The 24,839-nt window shown below is 45.9% G+C and overlaps 1 protein-coding gene across 2 annotated transcripts in view; it reads right to left on the bottom strand.

Moving 5' to 3' along the window:
* The window catches only part of LOC139576766 (tetratricopeptide repeat protein 28-like), a 335,467-nt gene that overhangs the window by 308,783 nt on the left and 1,845 nt on the right, over positions 1-24,839 (bottom strand). For both annotated transcript variants that reach the window (XM_071403202.1, XM_071403203.1), the window contains exon 2: positions 23,291-23,590. In XM_071403202.1, the coding sequence (XP_071259303.1) occupies positions 23,291-23,590 (300 nt within the window). The remainder of the gene's footprint in view (positions 1-23,290; positions 23,591-24,839) is intronic.

Genomic DNA, 24,839 nt, shown 5'->3' with positions numbered 1-24,839 from the left:
TTCTGTAATACCTACATGTTTCAAGCAGACCACCATAACCCCTGTGCCCAAGGAAGCGAAGGTAACCTGCCTAAATGATTACCGCCCCGTAGCACTCACGTCTGTAGTCATGAAGTGCTTTGAAAGGCTTGTCATGGCTCACATCAACAGTATCATCCCGGATACCCTAGACCCACTCCAATTTGCATTCCGCCCCAACAGATCACGCAATCTCAATCGCACTCCACACTGCCCTTTCCCAACCGAACAAAAGGAACACCTATGCAAGAATGCTGTTCATTGACAACAGCTCAACGTTCAACACCATAGTGCCCACAAAGCTCATCATTAATCTAAGGATCCTGGGATTAAACACGTCCCTCTGCAACTGGATCCTGGACTTCCTGACGGGCCGCCCCCAGGTGGTAAGGGTAGGCAACAACACGTCTGCCACACTGATCCTCAACACTGGAGCACTTCAGGGGTGCGTGCTAACTCCACTCCTGTACTCCCTGTTCACCCACAACAACTCCTGATTACCGACAATGATGAGACAGCCTATAGGGAGGAGCTCAGAGACCTGGCAGTGTGGTGCCAGGACAACAACCTCTCCCTCAATGTGAGCAAGACAAAGGAGCTGATCGTGGACTTCAGGAAAAGGCGGGCCGAACAGTCCCCCATTAAGATTGTTGGGCTGTAGTAGAGTGGGTCGAGAGTTTCAAGGTCCTTGGTGTCCACATCACCAACAAACTATCATGGTCCAAACACAGAGGGCACAACAACTTCTCCCCCTCAGGAGACTGAAAAGATTTGGCATGGGTCCCCAGATCCTCAAAATTTTCTACAGCTGCACCATCGAGAGCATCCTGACCGGTTGCATCACCGCCTGGTATGACAACTGCTCGGCATCTGACCATAAAGCGCTACAGAGGGTAGTGCGTACGGCCCAGTAGATCACTGGGGCCAAGCTTCCTGCCATCCAGGACCTATGTACTAGGCTGTGTCAGAGGAAAGCCCAAAACATTTTCAAAGACTCCAGTCACCCAAGTAATTGACTGTTCTCTCTGCTACCACACGGCAAGTGGTACCGGAGCAACAAGTTTAGGACCAAAAGGCTCCTTAACAGCTTCTACCCACAAGCCATAAGACAGCTGAACAATTAATCAAATGGCCAGTGGCTACTCCTCATACTGTAAAATTACTGATGTGCTGCTGTAATTAATGCACCCCTCACAGTCCTCACAGTCCTCCCCTCGCCTCCCCACACACTGACCTTTACCAATGCAAACACTGGCTCATTGTCTCAGCTCGCTCTATACACCTTCCACAGGGATACAAATAAATGTATGTTTGAATACACACGTGTGTGTGCACGTACATGTACAGTACGACTGGGTTTATGTATGCCAACACTTTAAGCCTCAACTTCAGCACAAGCACCAATCCAATCCTACCCTTCCAATTGTCAACATGTGCTGTCATTGTTCAATTCAAGCCCTTTAGGTTGTAGGAAATTGAAGACTCTTGATGGTCAGATCATAACACATAATGATAAAAGATGCAGAAGATGGAGATGGATTCCATGACACAGAGCACTGCCACTTGGCCTCAGTCCTCAGTAGAGCAGACAGCCTGAGACAGGGAGTGGAGGAGGGATGCAGCAGAGGGCTGCTGTTTGCTTAATGTGTCACTGAAGCAGCAGTGTTGTCTGTGAAGGGCCAGATGGAGGGGGATTGTGGTTGTGGGCAGCATGCCAGCTGTAGACAGTCCGACAGTGCTCTGACAACAGCAGTGCATGAGCAAAGGGTCACAAAGTGCTAACTCGCATCTACAGCTGTACGGTTTCTACTTTTCATAGGCACGCACACACATTGTATTTAATCTTAAAGGTCAACTAATCCTTAGAGCCAACTTCTCTGGGGAGCCAGGTAGGCTAGCGGTGAGTTGGGGCCAGTAACCAAAAGTTTTGAATTGCCAAGCCGACTAGGTGAAAAATCTCTTGATCTGCCCTTGAGCAAGGCACTTAAACCAAACTGGTCCTGTAAGTCACTCTAGCTATACGGCCTACGAGGCATCAACATGAGTCAGAAACATTCATTTTAGTGTCAAAATTGACTACAAAGTCTAAATAGGATAATTTGGGTCCTAAAGTCAGTCTCGTCCAAAACAACATTTTATAAGTAAATTATTCGCAATTTACTGGAGGTTTGTGTATGGATTTCTTACATGCCCACTTTTGTCAATTGCCCAGAGACAACACGTTGTGGTCCGCCCCCAGCTGCCTTGTAGACATTTTTTGTTAAGTCTGCATAAGGGTGTGACACACGCACATTTTGCTCTGGGAAATAGGAGTGAAAATGGGCTTCCATAAAGTTGGTGTAAAACTTCCAAAGCATTTCAACAATATTACCAGATGGCCAGGAATGGATTACATCCGACATGGTCACTTCTGCTCCCTGTCAACCACTACAGTAATGTTGGTGAGTATGTTAGCTAAGTAGATAGCTGGTACTAGCTAGCTAATAGCTACTTTTGGTTATACATTACTTGATAATGCTAGCGGGCCAGGCTAGCTATGATACCACAGATGAAAGGGGAATGATACTGAAGCTAGCTAATGTGTAATATGATGTAGCATGTCAGAGGAAGATGTGTATGGCTCACGTTAGCTAGCTAACGTAAACTCACTCACTTTTGTACATCGCCTTGGTCCGTACAATTGACCTTATTTTAGCTCCCCAAAAACGTAATACTTCCAGATCAACTGTAATGTCAATACCATTGTAAAGCACAATTTCTCCCCTTTCCAACAGAATCAATTACATGACCCCCACGCTGCCCGTTTCTGCATGATTCAAGACGGCAATGAGCCCCGTCGGGTCTTTTTAAAAATGTCGGGTGGGGAAGCGAACCTAATGCGTGATAGTGAGAAGGATAGATGTTGTGTGGGAAAATTGCTTTTTTTCACTCGATCTGTCCAACTTATCACCTTATCGCCTCTAAAATGTAAATAAAATACTATAAAGAGTTTATATAATGTGTCATTACATACCTATTTGAAGGTTTGTGTCGAATTTGAATCGGGTTTTTAGGGCGGTGCTAAAGTGATCTTAGAAGTAAACAGCGGCTTTGAGAATGATGATCGCATGCAATGATGACGCAAACAATGACTCGGTATCCCCCCCTTACCCTACCCCCGTCACTGTTCATTTCTTGTTTTTAAAGGATGAGAGAAGTGCTACACTTGGTGGAGAGAGATTGTAAGACAGAAATAGTTGCTTTATGCGTGCTGTACGTTACGGCATGACACGTCACGATGTAACGGAGGGTCAGTTTTTTCAACTTTTCTCCAATACTATAGAGCCATTACGATGTCGATCAACACTTGAATAGAAACCTAGTTCACACCCACGATTTTGAAGTCAACACAGTCGCTACAGTCCCATTAGTTTTCTTTGTAGCCTTTATTGAATGTTGCGGTTGCGCACATTTGTACGGAATGGGCTGAGCTCTTGCTAACAAGAGCTAACTGTAGCCATTGCATTGGCATTTCGAATAAATACAGGGCAGGCACTTGGATACTAGCTAGCTTATCATAGGATGTGGCCAGCTTGCTTTTAGTAATGCTTCAACTCAAACTGGCTAGCAAACGGTTGCCAACTCATTTAAACTCGGACACAGATATGATACCTAACCTGGATTTGCAAGTTAGGTAGTTACAGTAGCTAGCATTCAGGGGCTTCATCTGCTAACCCAAAACGGCATGCCTGTTCTGATATCCCTGTGTATTCTTCAAACATGTCAGGGAGACCATACTGGAAGGTATAATATTAGCAGAACACTGCTTCTACAATATTATGTGAAGGATAGTTTATTCTACATGGAACTATTACAATTGAAAGTTATCAAAACACTTTGTTTAGAATATCTACATAAGTCCAGCAATTGCACTCTTCTCATATTACTCTGTAGGCTACTGACCGATGCAAAGCTTCCTCCTGGAAGCTTTACATTACATACTGTAGATTGAAGGGACTTTGTCACCCACTAGAGACTTGTGTGTGGTTAGATTTGCCATTCTAGTTCTGATCAGTTGTACTCTACACACAACGTATTGTTATTTGCTAGGTAAGTGTAGGCATACGGTCTTTATAAGCACATCAATATTAAATTTACAGAATAAAATGTTTTGACTTTGTAACAAGAATACACTCTGTTTTTTTGTTGATAAATGCATCTACACTCAAACTGGGTAATGTTTGTGCAATTGTCCACATCTAGCCTACAACTTTTCAAGGGATAATGCCATGTATTCTGATCATGAGTGCTGATCATGGAATTCCTAACACATCGCGCGTCTACACCTAGACTACAGTTCAAAAGTTTGGGTCACTTAGAAATGTCCTTGTTTTTGAAAAATAAAAATAAAAATGTCCATTAAAATAACATCAAATTGATCAGAAATACAATGTAAACATTGTTAATGTTGTAAATTACCACTGTAGCTGGAAACGGCTAATTTTTAATGGAATATCTACATAGGCGTACAGAGGCCCATTATCAGCAACCATCACTCCTGTGTTCCAATGGCACGTTGTGTTAGCTAATCCAAGTGTATCATTTTAAAAGGCTAATTGATCAATAGGAAACCCTTTTGCAATTATGTTAGCACAGCTGAAAACTTGTGCTAATTAAAGAAGCAATAAAACTGGCCTTCTTTAGACTAGTTGAGTATCTGGAGCATCAGCATTTGTGGGTTCGATTACAGGCTCAAAATGTCCAGAAACAAATAACTTTCTTCTGAAACTCGTCAGTCTATTCTTGTTCTGAGAAATGAAGGCTATTCCATGTGAGAAATTGCATAGAAACTGAAAATCTAGTACAACGCTGTGTACTACTCCCTTCACAGAACAGCGCAAACTGTCTCTAACCAGAATAGAAAGAGGAATGGGAGGCCCCGGTGCACAACTGAGAAAGAGGACAAGTACATTAGAGTGTCTAGTTTGAGAAACAGACGCCTCACAAGTCCTCAACTGGCAACTTTATTAAATAGTACCAGCAAAGCACCAGTCTCAACGTCAACAGTGAAGAGGCGACTCCGGGATGCTGGGCTATTTTTGGCAAAATAACTTAGTTCTCTTTGTATTCACACTGCCCTTGCCTTTGAATGAGGACTCAACTCTTTTGCCAGTTCACTTCACCTATTTCGTGGACCGAGTCCTCTTTGCATTCACATTGCTATGTTTAGAAAGGAACCAAGTTATATTTCTAACATTCACTCAATGCACTCTGGGTTTTTAGAAAGTGCAGGACAAGCCATTCCATCAGAACGTGTTATCAGACAGCTAGATACAGTGGGGAGAACAAGTATTTGATACACTGCCGATTTTGCAGGTTTTCCTACTTACAAAGCATGTAGAGGTCTGTAATTTTTATCATAGGTACACTTCAACTGTGAGAGACGGAATGTAAAACAAAAATCCAGAAAATCACATTGTATGATTTTTAAGTAATTCATTTGCATTTTATTGCATGACATAAGTATTTGATCACCTACCAACCAGTAAGAATTCCGGCTCTCACAGACCTGTTAGTTTTTCTTTAAGAAGCCCTCCTGTTCTCCACTCATTACCTGTATTAACTGCACCTGTTTGAACTCGTTACCTGTATAAAAGACACCTGTCCACACACTCAATCAAACAGACTCCAACCTCTCCACAATGGCCAAGACCAGAGAGCTGTGTAAGGACATCAGGGATAAAATTGTAGACCTGCACAAGGCTGGGATGGGCTACAGGACAATAGGCAAGCAGCTTGGTGAGAAGGCAACAACTGTTGGCGCAATTATTAGAAAATAGAAGAAAATAGAAGAAGTTCAAGATGATGGTCAATCACCCTCGGTCTGGGGCTCCATGCAAGATCTCACTTCGTGGGGCATCAATGATCATGAGGAAGGTGAGGGATCAGCCCAGAACTACACGGCAGGACCTGGTCAATGACCTGAAGAGAGCTGGGACCACAGTCTCAAAGAAAACCATTAGTAACACACTACGCCGTCATGGATTAAAATCCTGCAGCGCACACAAGGTCCCCCTGCTCAAGCAGGCGCATGTCCAGGCCCGTCTGAAGTTTGCCAATGACCATCTGGATGATCCAGAGGAGGAATGGGAGAAGGTCATGTGGTCTGATGATTCAAAAATAGAGCTTTTTGGTCTAAACTCCACTCGCCGTGTTTGGAGGAAGAAGAAGGATGAGTACAACCCCAAGAACACCATCCCAACCGTGAAGCATGGAGGTGGAAACATCATTCTTTGGGGATGCTTTTCTGCAAAGGGGACAGGACGACTGCACCGTATTGAGGGGAGGATGGATGGGGCCATGTATTGCGAGATCTTAGCCAACAACCTCCTTCCCTCAGTAAGAGCATTGATGATGGGTCGTGGCTGGGTCTTCCAGCATGACAACGACCCGAAACACACAGCCAGGGCAACTAAGGAGTGGCTCCGTAAGAAGTATCTCAAGGTCCTGGAGTGGCCTAGCCAGTCTCCAGACCTGAACCCAATAGAAAATCTTTGGAGGGAGCTGAAAGTCCGTATTGCCCAGCGACAGCCCCGAAACCTGAAGGATCTGGAGAAGGTCTGTATGGAGGAGTGGGCCAAAATCCCTGCTGCAGTGTGTGCAAACCTGGTCAAGAACTACAGGAAACGTATGATCTCTGTAATTGCAAACAAAGGATTCTGTACCAAATATTAAGTTCTGCTTTTCTGATGTATCAAATACTTATGTCATGCAATAAAATGCTAATTAATTACTTAAAAATCATACAATGTGATTTTCGGGATTTTTGTTTTAGATTCCGTCTCTTACAGTTGAAGTGTACCTATGATAAAAATTACAGACCTCTACATGCTTTGTAAGTAGGAAAACCTGCTAAATCGGCAGTGTATCAAATACTTGTTCTCCCCACTGTATACCTGCTTACATTTTGGAAGCTAGTAGATTACATTTAGTTAAAATATGAGACAACATAATAATTGTAATCAGAAGATACTATTAAGATGTCAATTAGATTGGTAACAGAATAAATAGCAATAGAATAAGTGCAGAATAAATAATGTTGTAATTGAAAATTGTACACCCAAGGTAGGTACTGTCCCTTTAAGAGCTAGAATTTTGTACACTATGTTGTGAGTCTCACCAAATATATTGTCTTCTCACACTATTCAAACCCCACAATCAATAAACATCTTATGAAGCTCTCTTAGCCTATAGATCACATATTGCAAACAAATAATCTGAACTAAAAGCTCCACACATTTTGGAATTTCTGTGCGTCCTCGCTAATCAATATCCGAAAACAGCAAAAACAAATACTCGAACCTGCACCATATTCTCTCTTTTGTCGCACCAATGTGAAGGTTTATGGCAGGGGAAACTGTGTTGCAGTAGTCTAGTGTGTGGTGCGGGAATAATGACAAGCGAACCTGGGGAGCTTTGTTTTCACATTGTCCTAAAGAAGGAAACCGGAACGCGGAATTCAAGCGAACCGAACACAGACCACCTCTCGAGATGGTCTCAGTTTGTGTTCGCTTCAGGGGCTCCACTCTTCTGGGAAGGCTTTCCACTAGATGTTGGAACATTGCTGCGGGGACATGCTACCATTCAGCCAAAAGAGCATAAGTGAGATTGGGCACTTATGTTGGGTGATTAGGCCTGGCTTGCAGTCGGTCTTCCTATTCATCAAAAAGGTGTTCGATGGGGTTGAGGTCAGGGCTCTGTGCAGGTCAGTCAAGTTCTTCCACACCGATCTCAATAAACCATTTCTGTATGGACCTCGCTTTGTGCACGGGGGCATTGTCATGCTGAAACAGGAAAGGGGCTTCCCCAAACTGTTGCCACAAAGTTGGAAGCAGTGAATCATCTAGAATGTCATTGTATGCTGTAGCGTTAAGATTTCCCTTCACTGGAACTAAGGGGCCTAGCCCGAACAATGAAAAATAACCCCAGACCATTATTCCTCCTCCAAAAAACTTTACAGTCGGCACTCTGTAAGTGCATTGGGGCAGGTAGCGTTCTCCTGGCATCCGCCAAACCCAGATTTGTCTGTTGGTTGCTTCCAGAGGCAGTTTGGAACTCGGTAGTGAGTGTTGCAACCGAGGACAGACGATTTTTACGAGCTACGCGCTTCAGGACTCAACGGTTCCGTTCTGTGAGCTTGTGTGGTCTACAACTTCGTGGCTGAGCTGCTGTTGCTCCTAGACGTTTCCACTTCACAATAACAGCACTTACAGTTGACCGGGGCAGCTCTAGCAGGACAGATATTTGACGAACTGACTGGAAATGTGGCATCCTATGACAGTGCCACGTTGAAAGTCACTGAGCTCTTCAGTACGGGCCATTCTATTGCCAATGTTTGTCTATGGAAATTGCATGGCTGTGTGCTCGATTTTATACACCTGTCAGCAACGGGTGTGGCTAAAATAGCCAAATCCACTAATTTGAACTGGTGTCCACATGCTTTTTGGCCATGTAGTGCATCAAAGAGAATCAGGTAAGTGTTACAACAGTCAAACAACAATCAATATGGAAATGATGTTCAGTGGTGACCCGTCATTCAGGGCAGGGGGGGCTTGCCTGTTTTGCATGTTATTTTGGCATTAATAGGTGTCACATATCAGTTTGCAAACAATGAAAAAATATATATATATATATCATTGAGTTATTAAAGCCGCATACACACATGGTCTCTTTTTTGTTTTCTTGAGTAAGGCAGCTCCAAAATGCAGATGTTTCAGCCTAGCTCAGTGCTTTCTGTGGTGGTGGGGCAAGCAAGCAAAAAATAGGAGCATTGCGCTGTGATTGGCTCAGTGTTCTGTCACTCATGGGGACACTATGTCATCGCCAAGTTTAAGTCCTTAGTAAGGGTAGAGATCCAAAATGTCAGCCCTTTGGGTCCTGCCATAGAGTTATATTACAAGTGCCCTTCCGAGAAGGCTCAAGGTCATTGACCACAGATAAAATGACGTCAAATCACGTTATATGTACAGTAGCTTTGATTGGACTGATCATGTCAACATCTTACTTTCAATGTCTTAGCTAGCAGTTATCATCATGAATCAAGTCAACAATCTACTGGCAAATCCTTTTTAATCCTTGTCATATGAAGAGAAATAATGAAGAAAAATGATAGATAAAACGTATCGGTGCTCATCGGCCATTAGACAGAAAAATTACACAACCAGTTGGAAATCGCAAATTCAACTATGAGTCGTTTAAGGAATCAGTGGCTAACTGCAAGCATTGCAAAGCAACCAGTAGCCTACTATTCAATAGAGTGGCTGTGTGTGTTGTTGTTTTTTCGAGTTCCCATCATAAATCCCGTGAATGAGAGACTTTGATGACAAGATTTTCCCACAAAGGACCACCGCGCCACCTCCTATTTAAGTGAGCAAGGTGGGTCCAAAAATCTCTTGTATGCTGCTGCAAAAATGATGCAATATGCAAGGGAGATATGTATACTGTAGCTAAGAAAGTAATACTAAGTGTATGTTATGTAGTAAGCTGTTAGTAGCTCATTTGGTCTATTTTCACCTCTTAATTTCGCCTAAGGTTACTGTTCTGACTCGGTGGTGCTGCACAAAAATGTTATCATCTAATATTGTAAGAGGTTTCATTGTTTGCTTATATGCCCCCTTTTTATCCTACGGTTCTGACTTGGTGTACAGGGAAAATACTGTAAGAGCAGCCCATGTTCTGCATTCTGTTGCTGTACATTTCAAAAGTGCTGAACACATAGTTATACTGACTACGTCCGTCTTACTGTAGCTTGATCATTAATGTCTTAATCTAAATTACGGAATGCCTCTTATCCGCTCATCGTTCCCTCAGGCCATAGTTTTGTACATCTCATTTGTCAGTAGAAACCACATTTGTTTAAGCAAGTCAGCTATGTTTTTTAAAAGGCAGTAAACGAGGCTGAATGAATTGTTTCGCTGCCAGACAAGGCTCCACTGATAGCCAGGTGTAGCGGTGGTAAGGATTCACTTCATTATGCTGGAAAGAAAGCTCTGCTATAGGGACAGCTTTATGTAGCCCCTAACAGTTTGTGGGTACCGCTTGTGCCGTTATAGTGCAATTAATATATTGTTTAGTGTTGTGTGTAGTGTCTTTGCTGGCATGCATATTAAAAGAAAAATTGGGGAGTTTGCCCCACCAAGATTTACATGCTAAAATCGCCACTGATTATGTTACTAGCATGCAAATCAGAAACATTTCAGCATGGAATTAAACATCAAGGTAGGTATTCAGGTAAGAATCATGTAAGTAAGAAATAATCAAACAGTGCAGATATCAATTGGCATAGTCAACTCAATCAAGACATTTCAGCATGGCTAAAAACCCACTTACAAAAATCTCCTCAGAGTCAAGTGAAGAAATGCACTAAATTTCAAAGCCATGTTGGAGATACAGGGTTTGACGGACAACTTTCAATCATGTTTCAAGTATGCAAATAATCAAGACACATTTCAGGGGCCTCCCGAGTGGCGCGGCGGTCTAAGGCACTGCATCGCAGTGCTTGAGGCATCACTGCAGACCTGCGATCGATCCCAAGCTGCGTCATAGCTGGCCGTGACCGGGTGACCCATGAGGCGGTGCACAATTGGCCTAGCATCGTCCGGTTTAGGGGAGGGTTTGGCCTACAAGCTGAATACGGTCGCCAGCTGGACAGTGTTTCCTCTGACACATTGGTGTGGCTGGCTTCCGGGTTAATTGTCAAGAAGCGATAGGACAAGACTGTAACTACCAATTGGATATCACGAAAAAAGGGGGTAAAAAAATACGACACATTTCAGTATGGAATTAAACACTAAGGTAAGTATTCAGGTATGAATCATGTAAGTAATAAATAATCAAACAGTGCAGTGTCATGACACTAGCCCTTTCAGTGAATTGGCTAGCAGAGATGTGAACAACCAAACCCCCTCTCCTTAGGAGGGGGGGGCAGTTTTACAACTTAACCCCCACGTCATAAATTCCGTAAAGAGACTCTCCCTGACCATGCAGTATGGCGAGAGAGAGTTTCACAGTAAGACAAAGGGATTCTCAGGCCCAATTCTACTACATCCCAGAATTTGAGAATGTAACAATATTCATATTTTGGAGAATGTGTAAACGGTCGGTGGAGAAGCCAGCTACGACCTGATCCGTTTTGTTTCATGTTTGTGACCTCATGAAAGACAATACTGCCACATTACCCTAACTTTGTTTATAGAGGTGCCTCAGTTATGAGGTTTGCATCTAATTCTTGTATAAAATGAATGAGTAAAGATGAAACTATTTTCTGAAATTATGTAATATGATGTTAACTTTTAAAATTAGAAAATCTTCTTCCCTGAAAAGTTTAACTAAGTCAGTAGCCACGCCCAAGTGAATAGGCATTGGTTGGAAATTATGAACCAAACACTTTTCTACATTTCTATAAAAGCCCCAGTGACCTAAAGTCACCTAAGTTCCAAAGAACGGGAGGACTTGTACTCTCGTTTAAAAAGGGCTAATTCTAATTTCAACCCTACAGGCCAGAAAACATGAGAGCTTGTGCCACACGTGAAATGGTATGAACTATTGATCCCCTAAAGAAGAAGTGCATACTAAACTAGCATATATCAGACTGCAGCTGAACATATGCGCAAATCTAGTACGAGAACACTGACCAACGTGGATGAATCTCTAGAGTGAGATGAACCTCTCAGACCACGTGACCACACGACGACCCGGAATATTCCACAAAGGACAGGGCAAACCAGAGCCTCACATCACCAGCTTCACATAAATACAGTGCATTGCTTTTCCGATTGAGCGATCGTTAGTGGCATATGTATTTATGTGACAATAGCTTCCCAGGTCCGATAAAGCCCAATGTTCCTTAGCCTTCCTTCCCAAAACCCAATCTCTTCTCTGAATCTATTGTGTTATAACCAAACTGTTTTTGCTTAGCCCACTAGGGAATCTTCCCTATCATTGTTAGTAACCAATACCTACTGTTTGTTTGTTTATGCATTTCTGTAATTAGTTATTAGTTAATAAATTATTAAGACAATGATGTATGGATGGTTTATAGTAAAAGCTGGGTTCGTGCAGATAACCAACAATTTACGACGTTCAGATGAGACTGACGTGAGGTAAAGAATAACTCATTAATAAAATACTAATTGATCAATGATCAATGTAAGAGTTATATTCCGAAAATTATAATTTTGTAATCTGAAGATTTTCCGTGGTGCCCCGACTTCTTAGTTAATGAAATGTACATGATTAGTTTAATCACATAATAATTACAGAAAATGTATTTGATAAAATAACTGTCTTCACCTTTAAAGATGCCAAAGACACGACAGCAGATATCAATTGCCATAGTCAACTCAATCATCTATTTCCTGCCAAGGTAGGATTTACCCTCCATCTCTTCTGAACCTCTCCTTTCCATTTTGAAGGGTATTTTCTTTTTTTGGCTGGCCCATTCTCCTCCCCTTCAGTTCTATGCATGAGCTTAGCTAGCCAACGTCGCCATGACATCGCCTACAAGTGTGATCAGGGATTTCTATTGGAGTAGCAGTTTTAGCCTATATTCATACTGTACTGTCTTTGTTTACACATCATACTTGTCACACCCTGATCTGTTTCACCTGTCTTTGATTGTTTCCACCCTCCTCCAGGTGTCGCCCATCTACCCCATTATCCCCTGTGTATTTATACAGGTGTTCTCTGTTTGACGTTTGCCAGTTTGTCTAGTTTGTCAAGTCAACCAGCGTTTTTGTGTCTCAGCTCCAGCTCCTCTTTCTTTTTCTCGCCCTCCTGGTTTTGACCCTTGCCTGTCCTGCCTCTGAGCCCGCCTGCCTGCCCCTGAGCCTGCCTGCCCCTGAGCCTGCCTGCCGACCTGTACCTATGTCCCACCTCTGGATTATTGACCTCTGCCTACCCTGACCCTGCCTGCCGTCCGGTACCGTTGCCCCACCTCTGGTTTACTGACCCCTGCCTGCTTTGACCTGTCTATTGCCTGCCCCTGTTGGATTATTAAACCATTGTTAATTCGACGTTGTCTGCATCTGGGTCTTATCTTCATACCTGATGATACTACAATTCCCAGAGTTAATTTCACTTCCCAGCATGCAACGCTTCACCCAGGGCTGCTGGCTAGTGGCTACTGCTAGCAAGCCCAGACAAACGCGAAGTAGTCTAAATATATTGCTGTCACGTTATGAGTGCATTTCACATTACTTTGTGAAATGTTGTGTAATCATATTATAATGTTCACATGAATGTCATGAATAATATGTTTGTCATTGTCACTCAAATTACTCAAATGTAGTAGAATAACGACAACGTTACAATGCAAATGTCATGTGTAAAATAGTTTGTAGTTTTGGAACTAAACCTCCCTTGCACTGCAATGCTTTGTAACACCTTTAGCTTAGTTGTTATGGTGGGCTGGCCCTCATCTGCTCTGTAATCAAAGCATTCCCATAGTTCGCTTCAGCAGCCAGTTTTCTCAACAAGCTGCGGGTGTGGAGGTATGCTGTTGGCATTTTCTTTCTCTTCTTGCTTGCTTCTCAAAAGTTGCTTGCGCTGTGTCAGCTGCATCCACAAGGGAAACATGGCTAGCTACTGCCCCCTTGAGAAGATTCAGACAAATTACTAAACAGACTCAATCCGTATAAGACGTGAGACATTTGACAGAAGTATCGAAAGTAAAAAAAAAAAAAGGTTTTTAATTCTAGTACCAAAATGTTCTAGTATCAAAAAAGTACTGAAGTTTCAGATCACCATGCAACACTACTGTCTACTTGGTAAGCAACTCCAGTGTAGATTTGGTGTGAAAGGTGAATTAATCTCCCAGTGTGTCACGGCCATTTAAAGGAGTGGACCAAGGTGCAGCTTGTAATTCCACGAAGAACACTTAACAAACTAACAAAATAACAAACGAAACGTGACGCCAACGTAGTGCTCACAGGCAACTAAACATGGACAACTACCCACCAAACCAACATGGAAAATGGCAACCTAAATAGGCTCCCCAATCAGAGACAACGATAAACAGCTGTCTCTGATTGGGAACCCACTCAGGCCACCATAAACCTACAACCCCTAGACAATACAAAATCCCCATAGATAACAAAAAAAACCTAGACAAGACAAAAACCCCTAGACAATACAAAAACTAAACAAACCACCCCTTGTCACACCCTGACCTAACCAAATAATAAAGAAAGCAAATATAACTAAAGTCAGGGAGTGACAGTACCCCCCCCCCCCCCCAAAGGCGCGGACTCCCGGCCGCAAACCTAAACCTATATGGGAGGGTCTGGGTGGGCATCTCCCCGCGGTGGCGGCTCTGGTGAGGGACGCAGACCCCGCTCCACATCTGGCTTGGCCAACTTTGGTGGCGCCTCTAGAGCGGGGACCCTCGCCACCAACCTCGGTCTGGGGACCCTCGCGGCGGCTCCTGGACAGGAGGGAGACTCGCGGCGGCTCCTGGACAGGAGGGAGACTCGCGGCGGCTCCTGGACAGGAGGGAGACTCGCGGCGGCTCCGGACAGGAGGGAGACTCGCGGCGGCTCCGGACAGGAGGGAGACTCGCGGCGGCTCCGGACAGGAGGGAGACTCGCGGCGGCTCCGGACAGGAGGGAGACTCTGGCGGCTCCGGACAGGAGGGAGACTCTGGCGGCTCCGGACAGGAGGGCGTCGCTGGAGGCTCCGGACTGACGGCCTTCGTTGGAGGACTTGTGCCATGGATCCTCACTGGAGGCTTCGTGCCATGGATCCTCACTGGAGGCTTCGTGCCATGGATCATCACTGGAGGCTTCGTGCCATGATCATCACTGGAGGCTTCTTGCCATGGATCACCACTGGAGGCTTCTTGCCATGGATCATCACTGGAATAGAGAGACACACAGGAGGCCTGGCTCTGGGAGAAGGCACCGGACTCACCAGGCTGGGGAGACATGCAGGAGGGTTAGGACTTAGCACAGGCACCGGACTCACCAGGCTGGGGAGACATGCAGGAGGCCTTGTCCTTGGCCGAGGCACAGGATACACTGGGCCGTGGAGGCGTACCGGCGGTCTCGAGCGCAGAGCTGGCCCCACCCGTTCTGGCTGGATGCCAGCTTCCACCCGGCAAATGCGGAACGCTGGCACCGAGCACACCGGCCTGTGAATGCCCCGCCTCGACACCGTGAGCATCACCCCATAGCACGGGGCCTGACCAGTCCCATGCTCGCCACGGTAAGCACGGGGAGTTGACTCAGGTCTCCAACCTGACTCTGCACACTCCCCGTGTGCTCCCCCAAAATAAAATTGGGGGCTGCCTCTCGGGCTTCCTTGCCAGCCGTGTTCCCTCGTACCGCTGGTTCCCCTTTCCTGCTGCCTCCGCTCTCCTGGCTGCCTCCACCTGTTCCCATAGGAGGTGATCCCTTCCAGCCAGGATCTCCTCCAATGTGTAGGATCCCTTGCCATCCAGGATGTCCTCCCATGTCCAGTCCTCTCCTCCACGCTGCTTGGTCCTTTTTTTGGTGGGTAGTTCTGTCACGGCCGTTTAAAGGAGTGCACCAAGGTGCAGCGCGATTGGAATACATCTTTTAATTCCACGAAGAACACTTAACAAACTAACAAACAAACAAACGAAACGTGACTCCAACGTAGTGCTCACAGGCAACTAAACATGGACAACTACCCACCAAACCAACATGGAAAATGGCAACCAAAATAGGCTCCACAATCAGAGACAACGATAAACAGCAGTCTTTGATTGGGAACCCACTCAGGCCACCATAAACCTACAACCCCTAGACAATACAAAATCCCCATAGATAACAAAAAAAAAACGAGACAAGACAAAACCCCCTAGACAATACAAAAACTAAACAAGCCACCCCTTGTCACACCCTGACCTAACCAAATAATAAAGAAAGCAAATATAACTAAAGTCAGGACGTGACACAGTGTCTGGTGGAAAGCAGACTGAACCTTTTCCTCTAGGATTTTGCCTGTGCTTAGCTCCATTCCATTTCTTTTTTATCCTGAAAAATGTCCCAGTCCTTAACGATTACAAGCATACCCATATCATGATACTTGAAAATAAGTTGAGTGGTACTCAGTAATGGATTGGATTTTCTCCAAACTTAACACTTTGTAATCAGGACAAAAAGTTAATTGATTTGCCAAATATTTTTTGTAGTATTGTAGTAAAGCAAAGCAGTTCGACACATACAACAACACAGAGTTACACATGGAATAAACAAACATACAGTCAATAATACAGTAGAAAAAAAGTCTATATACAGTGTGTGCAAATGAGGTAAGATGAGGTGAGGCAATAAATAGGCTATGGTGGCTAAGTAATTACAATATACCAATTAAACACTGGAGTGATAGATGTGCAGAAGATGAATGTGCAAGTAGAGACACTGGGATGCAACTAAATAAATAAATAAATCCAGTATGGGGATGAGGTAGTTGGATGGCCGCAAAACCTGAACCTATAGGGGAGGGTCTGGGTGGGCATCTGTCCACGGTGGCGGCTCTGGCGCTGGACGTGGCCCCCACCCCACCATAGTTAATTCCCGCTTCCGTGGCCTCCTCTTAATGGCGACCCTCCAAATTAACCCCACTGGACTGATGGGCGCCTCTGGACTGAGGGGCAGCTCCGGACTGAGGGGAAGCTCCGGACTGACTGACGGCTCCGGCAGGTCATGGCTGACTGACGGCTCCGGCAGGTCATGGCTGACTGACGACTCCGGCAGGTCATGGCTGACTGACGACTCCGGCAGGTCATGGCTGACTGACGACTCCGGCAGGTCATGGCTGACTGACGACTCCGGCAGGTCATGGCTGACTGACGACTCCGGCAGGTCATGGATGACTGACGACTCCGGCAGGTCATGGATGACTGACGACTCTGTCGGCTCGTGTCAGGCGGGCGGCTCTGTCGGCTCCCGTCTGGCGGGCGGCTCTGTCGGCTCCCGTCTGGCGGGCGGCTCTGTCGGCTCCCGTCTGGCGGGCGGCTCTGTCGGCTCCCGTCTGGCGGGCGGCTCTGTCGGCTCCCGTCTGGCGGGCGGCTCTGTCGGCTCCCGTCTGGCGGGCGGCTCTGTCGGCTCCCGTCTGGCGGGCGGCTCTGTCGGCTCCCGTCTGGCGGGCGGCTCTGTCGGCTCCCGTCTGGCGGGCGGCTCTGTCGGCTCCCGTCTGGCGGGCGGCTCTGTCGGCTCCCGTCTGGCGGGCGGCTCTGTCGGCTCCCGTCTGGCGGGCGGCTCCGGACTGAGGGGCAGCTCCGGACTGAGGGGCAGCTCCGGACTGAGGGGCAGCTCCGGACTGAGGGGCAGCTCCGGACTGAGGGGCAGCTCCGGACTGACTGACGGCTCTGGCAGGTCATGGCTGACTGACGACTCTGGGAGGTCATGGCTGACTGACGACTCTGGCAGGTCATGGCTGACTGACGACTCTGGCAGGGCATGGCTGACTGACGACTCTGGCAGGTCATGGCTGACTGACGACTCTGGCAGCTCCGGACTGACTGACGGCTCTGGCAGGTCATGGCTGACTGACGACTCTGGCAGGTCATGGCTGACTGGGAGGCTCCCGTCTGGCGGGCGGCTCCCGTCTGGCGGGCGGCTCTGGCGGCTCCCGTCTGGCGGGCGGCTCTGGCGGCTCCCGTCTGGCGGGCGGCTCTGGCGGCTCCCGTCTGGCGGGCGGCTCTGGCGGCTCCCGTCTGGCGGGCGGCTCTGGCGGCTCCTGTCTGGCGGGCGGCTCCTGTCTGGCGGGCGGCTCTGGCGGCTCCTGTCTGACGGACGGCTCTAGCGGCTCCTGACTGACGGACGGCTCTAGCGGCTCAGGACAGACGGGCGGCTCTGAAGGCTCAGGACAGACGGGCGGCTTTGAAGGCTCAGGACAGACGGGCGGCTTTGAAGGCTCAGGACAGACGGGCGGCTCAGATGGCGCTGGGCAGACGGGCAGCTCAGACGGCGCTGGGCAGATGGGCAGCGCAGGCGGCGCTGGGCAGACGGCAGACTCTGGCCTGCTGAGGCGCACAGTATACCTGGTGCGTGGTGCCGGAACTGGTGGTACTGGGCTGGGGCGAGGAGATGGCACCGGATATACCGGACCGTGAAGGCGTACTGGAGCTCTTGAGCACCGAGCCTGCCCAACCTTACCTGGTTGAATGCTCCCCGTCGCCCGACCAGTGCGGGGAGGTGGAATAACCCGCACTGGGCTGTGCTGGCGAACCGGGGACACCATGCGTAAGGCTGGTGCCATGTACACCAGCCCGAGGAGACGCACTGGAGACCAGCTGCGTTGAGCCGGCTTCATGGCACCTGGCTCGATGCCCACTCTAGCCCGGCCAATACGTGGAGCTGGGATGTACCGCACCGGGCTAAGCACACGTACAGGAGACACCGTGCGCTCTTCCGCATAACACGGTGTCTGCCCGTACTCTCGCTCTCCACGGTAAGCCCGGGAAGTTGGCGCAGGTCTCCTACCTGACTTCGCCACACTCCCCTTTATCCCCCCCCCCCAATACGTTTTTGGGGATACTCTCCAGCTTGAACCCAAGGTCCCTTACCGTCCAGAACTTCTTCCCATGTCCAGAAGTCCTGTGTATGCTGCTGCTGCTGTCGATGCTGCCCGTTACCACACTGCTTGGTCCTATGTTGGTGGGTGATTCTGTCACGGCTGTCTTCCTCTTCTTCCTCTGAAGAGGTGTAACAAGGATCGGACCAATACGCAGCGTGGTAGGTATCCATGTTTTAATATAGAAAACTGAACTCTGAACACCAATACAAAACAATAAACGTGAACAAACCGTAACAGTCCCGTGTGGCACAAACACTGACACAGGAAACAATCACCCACAAAATACCCAAAGAACATGGCTGCCTAAATATGGTTCCCAATCAGAGACAACGATAAACACCTGCCTCTAATTGAGAACCAATCTAGGCAACCATAGCCTTACATAAACACCTATAATGAACACAACCCCATAACTCTACAAAAAAAACCTAGACAGTACAAACACCCTAGACGAGACAAAAACATACAAACCACCCTCGTCACACCCTGACCTAACCAAAATAATAAAGAGAACAAAGATAACTAAGGCCAGGGCGTGACAGCAGCGATCGGTTGAAGAGCATGCATTTAGTTTTACTTGCATTTAAGAGTAGTTGGAGGCCACGTAAGGAGAGCTGTAAGTTGTATGGCATTGAAGCTCGTCTGGAGGTTAGTTAACACAGTGTCCAAAGAAGGGCCAGAGGTATGCAGAATGGTGTCGTCTGCGTAGAGGTGGATCAGAGAATCACCAGCAGCAAGAGCGACATCCTTGATGTATACAGAGAAGAGAGTCAGCCCGAGAATTGAACCATGTAGCACCCCCATAGAGACTGCCAGAGGTCCGGACAACAGGCCCTCCGATTTGACACACTGAACTCTATCAGATAAGTAGTTGGTGAACCATGACTGCGAGGCAGTCATTTCAGAAACCAAGGCTGTTGAGTCTGCCGATAAGAATGTGGTGATTGACCGAGTCGAAAGCCTTGGCCAGGTCGATGAATACGGCTGCACAGTAATGCCTCTTATCGATGGCGGTTATGATATCGTTTAGGACCTTGAGCGTGGCTGAGGTGCACCCATGACCAGCTCTGAAACCAGATTGCATAGCGGAGAAGGTACGGTGGGATTCGAAATGGTCGGTAATCTGTTTGTTAACTTGGCATTCGAAGACCTTAGAAAGGCATGGTAGGATAGATATAGGTCTGTAGCAGTTTGGGTCTAGAGTGTCTCCCCCTTTGAAGAGGGGGATGACCGCGGCAGCTTTCCAATCTTTGGGAATCTCAGACGATACAAAAGAGAGGTTGAACAGGCTAGTAATAGGGGTTGCAACAAATTTCTGCAGATAATTTTAGAAAGAGAGGGTCCAGATTGTCTAGCCCGGCTGATTTGTAGGGGTCCAGATTTTGCAGCTCTTTCAGAACATCAGCTATCTGGATTTGGGTAAAGGAGAAATGGGGGAGGCTTGATTGAGTTGCTGTGGGGGGTGCTGTGCTAGCCCGGCTGATTTGTAGAGGTCCAGATTTTGAAATTATATTATATGATATTCCCTGTGGCGCTAGGCTAGGCTATGCTAGTCAGCGTTTCTGATGAGGAGGATCCCGGACCCGGACCCGGGAGGGGGGGGGGGGGGGGGGGGGGGTAGAGGTTAAGGAAGACATCCTCTTCTGGAAACCAGGAGAGGATATTTTTAAAGTACTGGACAGCTTTGTGACATCAAATGGATTTTGGTGGTCAAGATGTTTTGGTATCTGTACTGATGGCGCAAAAGCCATGACAGGGAGACATAGTGAAGTGGTAACATGCATGCAAGCAGTTGCTCCCAACGCCACTTGGGTACAATGCAGCATCCACCGAGAGGCTCTTGCTGCCAAGGGAATGCCTGACAGCTTGTAAGACATTTTGGACACTACAGTGAAAATGGTTAACTTGCCCCTGAACAAGCCTCTGAACTCTTGTGTATTTTCTGCACTAAGCAATGATATGGGCAGCGACCATGTAACACTTTGACAACATACAGAAGTGTTCTGGTTATCAAGGGGCAAAGTATTGACCCGTTTTTTTTAAATTGAGAGACGAGCTTAAAGTTTTCTTTACAGACCATAATTTTCACTTGTCTAACCGCTTGCATGATGATGAGTTTCTCACATGACTAGCCTATCTGGGTGATGTTTTTCTCGCCTGAATGATCTGAATCTTGGATTACAGGGACTCTCTGCAACTATATTCAATGTGCGGGACAAAATTGAGGCTATGATTAAGAAGTTGGAGCTCTGCATTAACAAGGACAACACACAGGTCTTACCATCATTGTATGATTTTTTTGTGTGCAAATGAACTCAAGCTTACGGACAATGTCAAATGTGATAGCTGCTTCGCTATGAGTGAGTTGGGTGCGCAAATACGCAGGTACTTTTCCGAAACGGATAACACAAACAACTGGATTCGTTATCCCTTTCATGCTCTGCCTCCAGTCCACTTACCGATATCTGAACAAGAGAGCCTCATCGAAATTGCAACAAGCGGTTCCGGGAAAATTTTATTCAATCAGAAGCCACTGCCATATTTCTGGATTGGGCTGCGCTCAGAGTATCCTGCCTTGGCAAATCCCGCTGTTAAGACACTGATGCCTTTTGCAACCAGTACCTATGTGAGAGTGGATTCTCGGCCCTCACTAGCATGAAAATTATTTAAGAGTGAGACTCTCCAATACAACTCAACATTGCAGAGTTATGTGCATCCTTTCAAGCACACCCTTCTCATTAACATGTGGTTAATTTTCAATGAACAAATAAGGTTTTAAATGTAAGATGGTTAAATAAAGAGCAAAGTTATTGATTGTTATTATATTATTATTTGTGCCCTGGTCCTATAAGAGCTCTTTGTCACTTCCCACGAGCCAGGTTGTGACAAAAACTTACACTCATTCTTATGTTTAATAAATGTATCGTATAGTGTGTGTGTAGCAGGCTTACAATGATGGCAAAAAACAACATTTGAGCATGCGCTGACCCTGGTGCTAAAGGGGGTACGCAGCTGGAGGATGAATGTTTGAAGGGGTACGGGACTATAAAAAGTTTGGGAACAACTTCTCTACACTATACTTGCTTGTTTTGTTACAAACTGAAATGGGGCGAACAATTCGAATTTTAGCAACCAGGAAATGGCAGGGCGATTTCTGCATATTGCATCTTTAAGGCTGAGCTCTATCTTAGTTTTTTTCTTATCTTTGTCTGTACCAGACCAGAGGAACATTAACATTGATCTTTCTTTATGCAATCATAGAATTAAATTAAATTAAATCACTGCATGACTGTCACATCCCTATACCAAACACAGATTTGTAAGCTAAGTGGGAGGCATTCCACCCATTTACATTTTTTCTTACCAATTTTAAAGATAACATTGAATAAATTTATTTTGTAACTAATCTCAGAGCCAAATACTGTATAATGGCTCTGAAGAATATGTGACAAGACTGTCCCCTAGTGGTGATCAGAGACAGGATAACAATTCAACTACTGCTTGAATCACACCTGAACCAAAATACTTCTCCTTGACAAACAGATTTGGGACTACACAGAAGCTGCAGTGTTGTCATAGTGCAAGCAGAAGCTAACCAAAGCATCAGGTATAACACTGTGTGTAATACGAGGATAGGCTGGCTCTGTATTAACCATCCCGCAATCAGAGACCACAAAGAGGTCATTCATTGTACTGGCCTATTAAAAATAGTTTTGGGCTATGGTTTTTGAGTCCAGCTTCAGGCCTGTTGTCTGTTTGAATATTTATTTTGTACTGTTTATTTATATGCACGGATGTATTGTGATTTATCTGACATCAAACAGAACCACCATAATGTTCCCTCTCTTCCATACCATTCCCATCCTCGCCATCAACTCCCACCATGGAAATTGCTTTGACGCTGCTGGACTCTTAAATTCGGTACTTAGAAGTTTACAGACGACGACAATGTATCAACATCCTTCAGCCGTGAGAATGTGTTGGTGAATTGATTGATAACATCAATACGATAAATCAAGGTTTACTTTGTGAAACAAAAAGAAACAAATCAAATGTATTTGTCACATGCTCTGAATAAAATTACATTTCATTCGTTTATTTTTGTTTCACAAAATAAACATTGATTTATCGTACCTGAATATCAATCAAATACTTCCCTTGACCTCAGTCAGATGACTTGTGTGTAGATGAGCATTAAAATCAATCACACATGTACACACACATACAGTCAAAATCCTGCTTTTTCTGCCTAATCATTCAGCCAAGAGTCTAGTTGGGTGCTGAGAGGAATGGCCCCCCTACTCAGCCTCTGTGGGGGGGCAATGTGCAATCTATGGTACGTCAAAAAACACACTTCAGACAAGACCTAGCAAGTCTTCTTCCTTACCTTCCTCAACCTTACATTTATCAACTCCACTGACGCACAATCAAAACGAGAACCAAATTAATTATTCAGCAAACCATAGCACATAGATCCCAATACCAAGTGGACACCCATTCTTGTAACTCAGACTTGTGCACAAATCTCCCACAGATCTTCAGTTCAATCAGGTTATGTGAGCCAGATCTTAAACCCATGAACAGTACCTGTGAAAAACGATGCACTATTCTGTTTTGGAATGAATTTAGCCGTTTCTATTTTCACATATCCTTATTTATGAGGTTAAGATGGTGGTTCAGAGGGACTCACCTTGGGCCACTTGGGGTTGAGTAGACAGGCCTTGACAGCGTCGTCCAGGGATGCCTGGTAGCGTCCCAATTTGAGAAGGGCTGCTGAGCGGTTGCTGTAGAGGATGCAGTTCTGTGGGTCGGCTCGCAGGGCGTCGCCATAGAGACTCACGGCAGTCTGGAAGTCACCACGTTGGCAGGCCTCATTGCTCTGCTGAACTCTCTCCATGAACTCTGCCTTGTTGAGGCCACATCGGCCCCCTTCCTCTTCAGCTTCACGCTGTGCAGCTCTGCCCACTGTCCGGGAGCCGAAAATTGAAAACTGGAGATAGAGGGCAAAGAGGTGGAGAAGTTCCATAATGAGGAAGGTTGAAAATGATAACCTTATAGAGTGAGGCAGGTCAAAAGCATTGCAAAGTGAAATCATTAAACAACATTTAAAGAGGGAGATGAGAGCAGAAATGAAATAGTTTTCTGCTTTTACAGAGGATTTGGGTATAATATAAACACTAAGACAGAACTTGTCCTATCATTGATTCAGCCCATTTCAAAGCCATGTTTGCAGACCAGCATAAACCCCTGACTGAGCATTAAATAAACAAAGTCAATATCTTCAGGCAGTAGTTCACTATAAACCAACGAAAGATTTAGAATTACACCATTACCATTGCAGATCCCCAAAATACAGCTTTGTTTAGGTAGCAGAGGAGATCCAAGTCTTATTAGAAAATGACTAGTACGGAAATGTTGTGTCAGCTGACCAGAGATGTTTTGTTAAGCATTATTCTATGACAAAACCCTCTGGGTTGTCCATCTGATGGAGCAACTTCCACAATACTTCAGTCATACCACACCTCCTCCAGCTGAATTCTGGGATAGCGCCGGCCTCCGGCCTGGTAATTACTTCCAGAGGTTGAGAGAGTGAAAGGGTAACACAGGAGGAAGGATAGATGTTGGCTATGAGTGAACTACAGTCAACATCACACTATTGTGGAAAGTGTGGTTTTGCTATTCTTTACTTTACATCTTTTCCCTCTGAAAAGTTAATTACTGCAATTACAGCATCACTTAGGGCAGTAAAAATGCAAGAGAACTCTGATCTGAACAAACCCTACGCTAAATACTATCTGCTGTTAAATGTCCTCCTTCGCTATGTGTTGTTTGTTTTGCATGCCGCCTTTGAGTGTTACAACTGGAGAGAAAGCATGTTGTAGTAGGATAAATCATGGGATTGGGGTAAATCTAGGCTAATTGGGAGTGTGCATAGCTGGTGCAGCCACCCACTGGTAAGGAAATCGTTTAAGATAAGAGCTGGTTATGATCTAAGAATGCACATCAACCATTGGTAAATAACAGAATGGGTCCTGGTGTGGTTTGGGGGGGCACTTTTTTTGCTGTTTGGGTGCATGTGTTTGTCAATGCATTTGTGTTGTGAGCTTGTACATGAGAGTGTTTCTCTGAGTGACTAAGGGGGGGGAAGGGGGGGTGGACAACTGGAAGCTGTGGAGTCAGATTTAAACACTTAGTCATCATCGGAGGCGGCGGATTGGCAGGTTTGCGTTCAAATCTAG

Source organism: Salvelinus alpinus, chromosome 5, assembly GCF_045679555.1.
Source record: "Salvelinus alpinus chromosome 5, SLU_Salpinus.1, whole genome shotgun sequence".
In the NCBI taxonomy this organism is placed as follows: Eukaryota; Metazoa; Chordata; class Actinopteri; order Salmoniformes; family Salmonidae; genus Salvelinus; species Salvelinus alpinus.
Note: the sequence above shows the minus strand (reverse complement) of the source record. Positions and strands in the feature narration are given on the sequence as shown.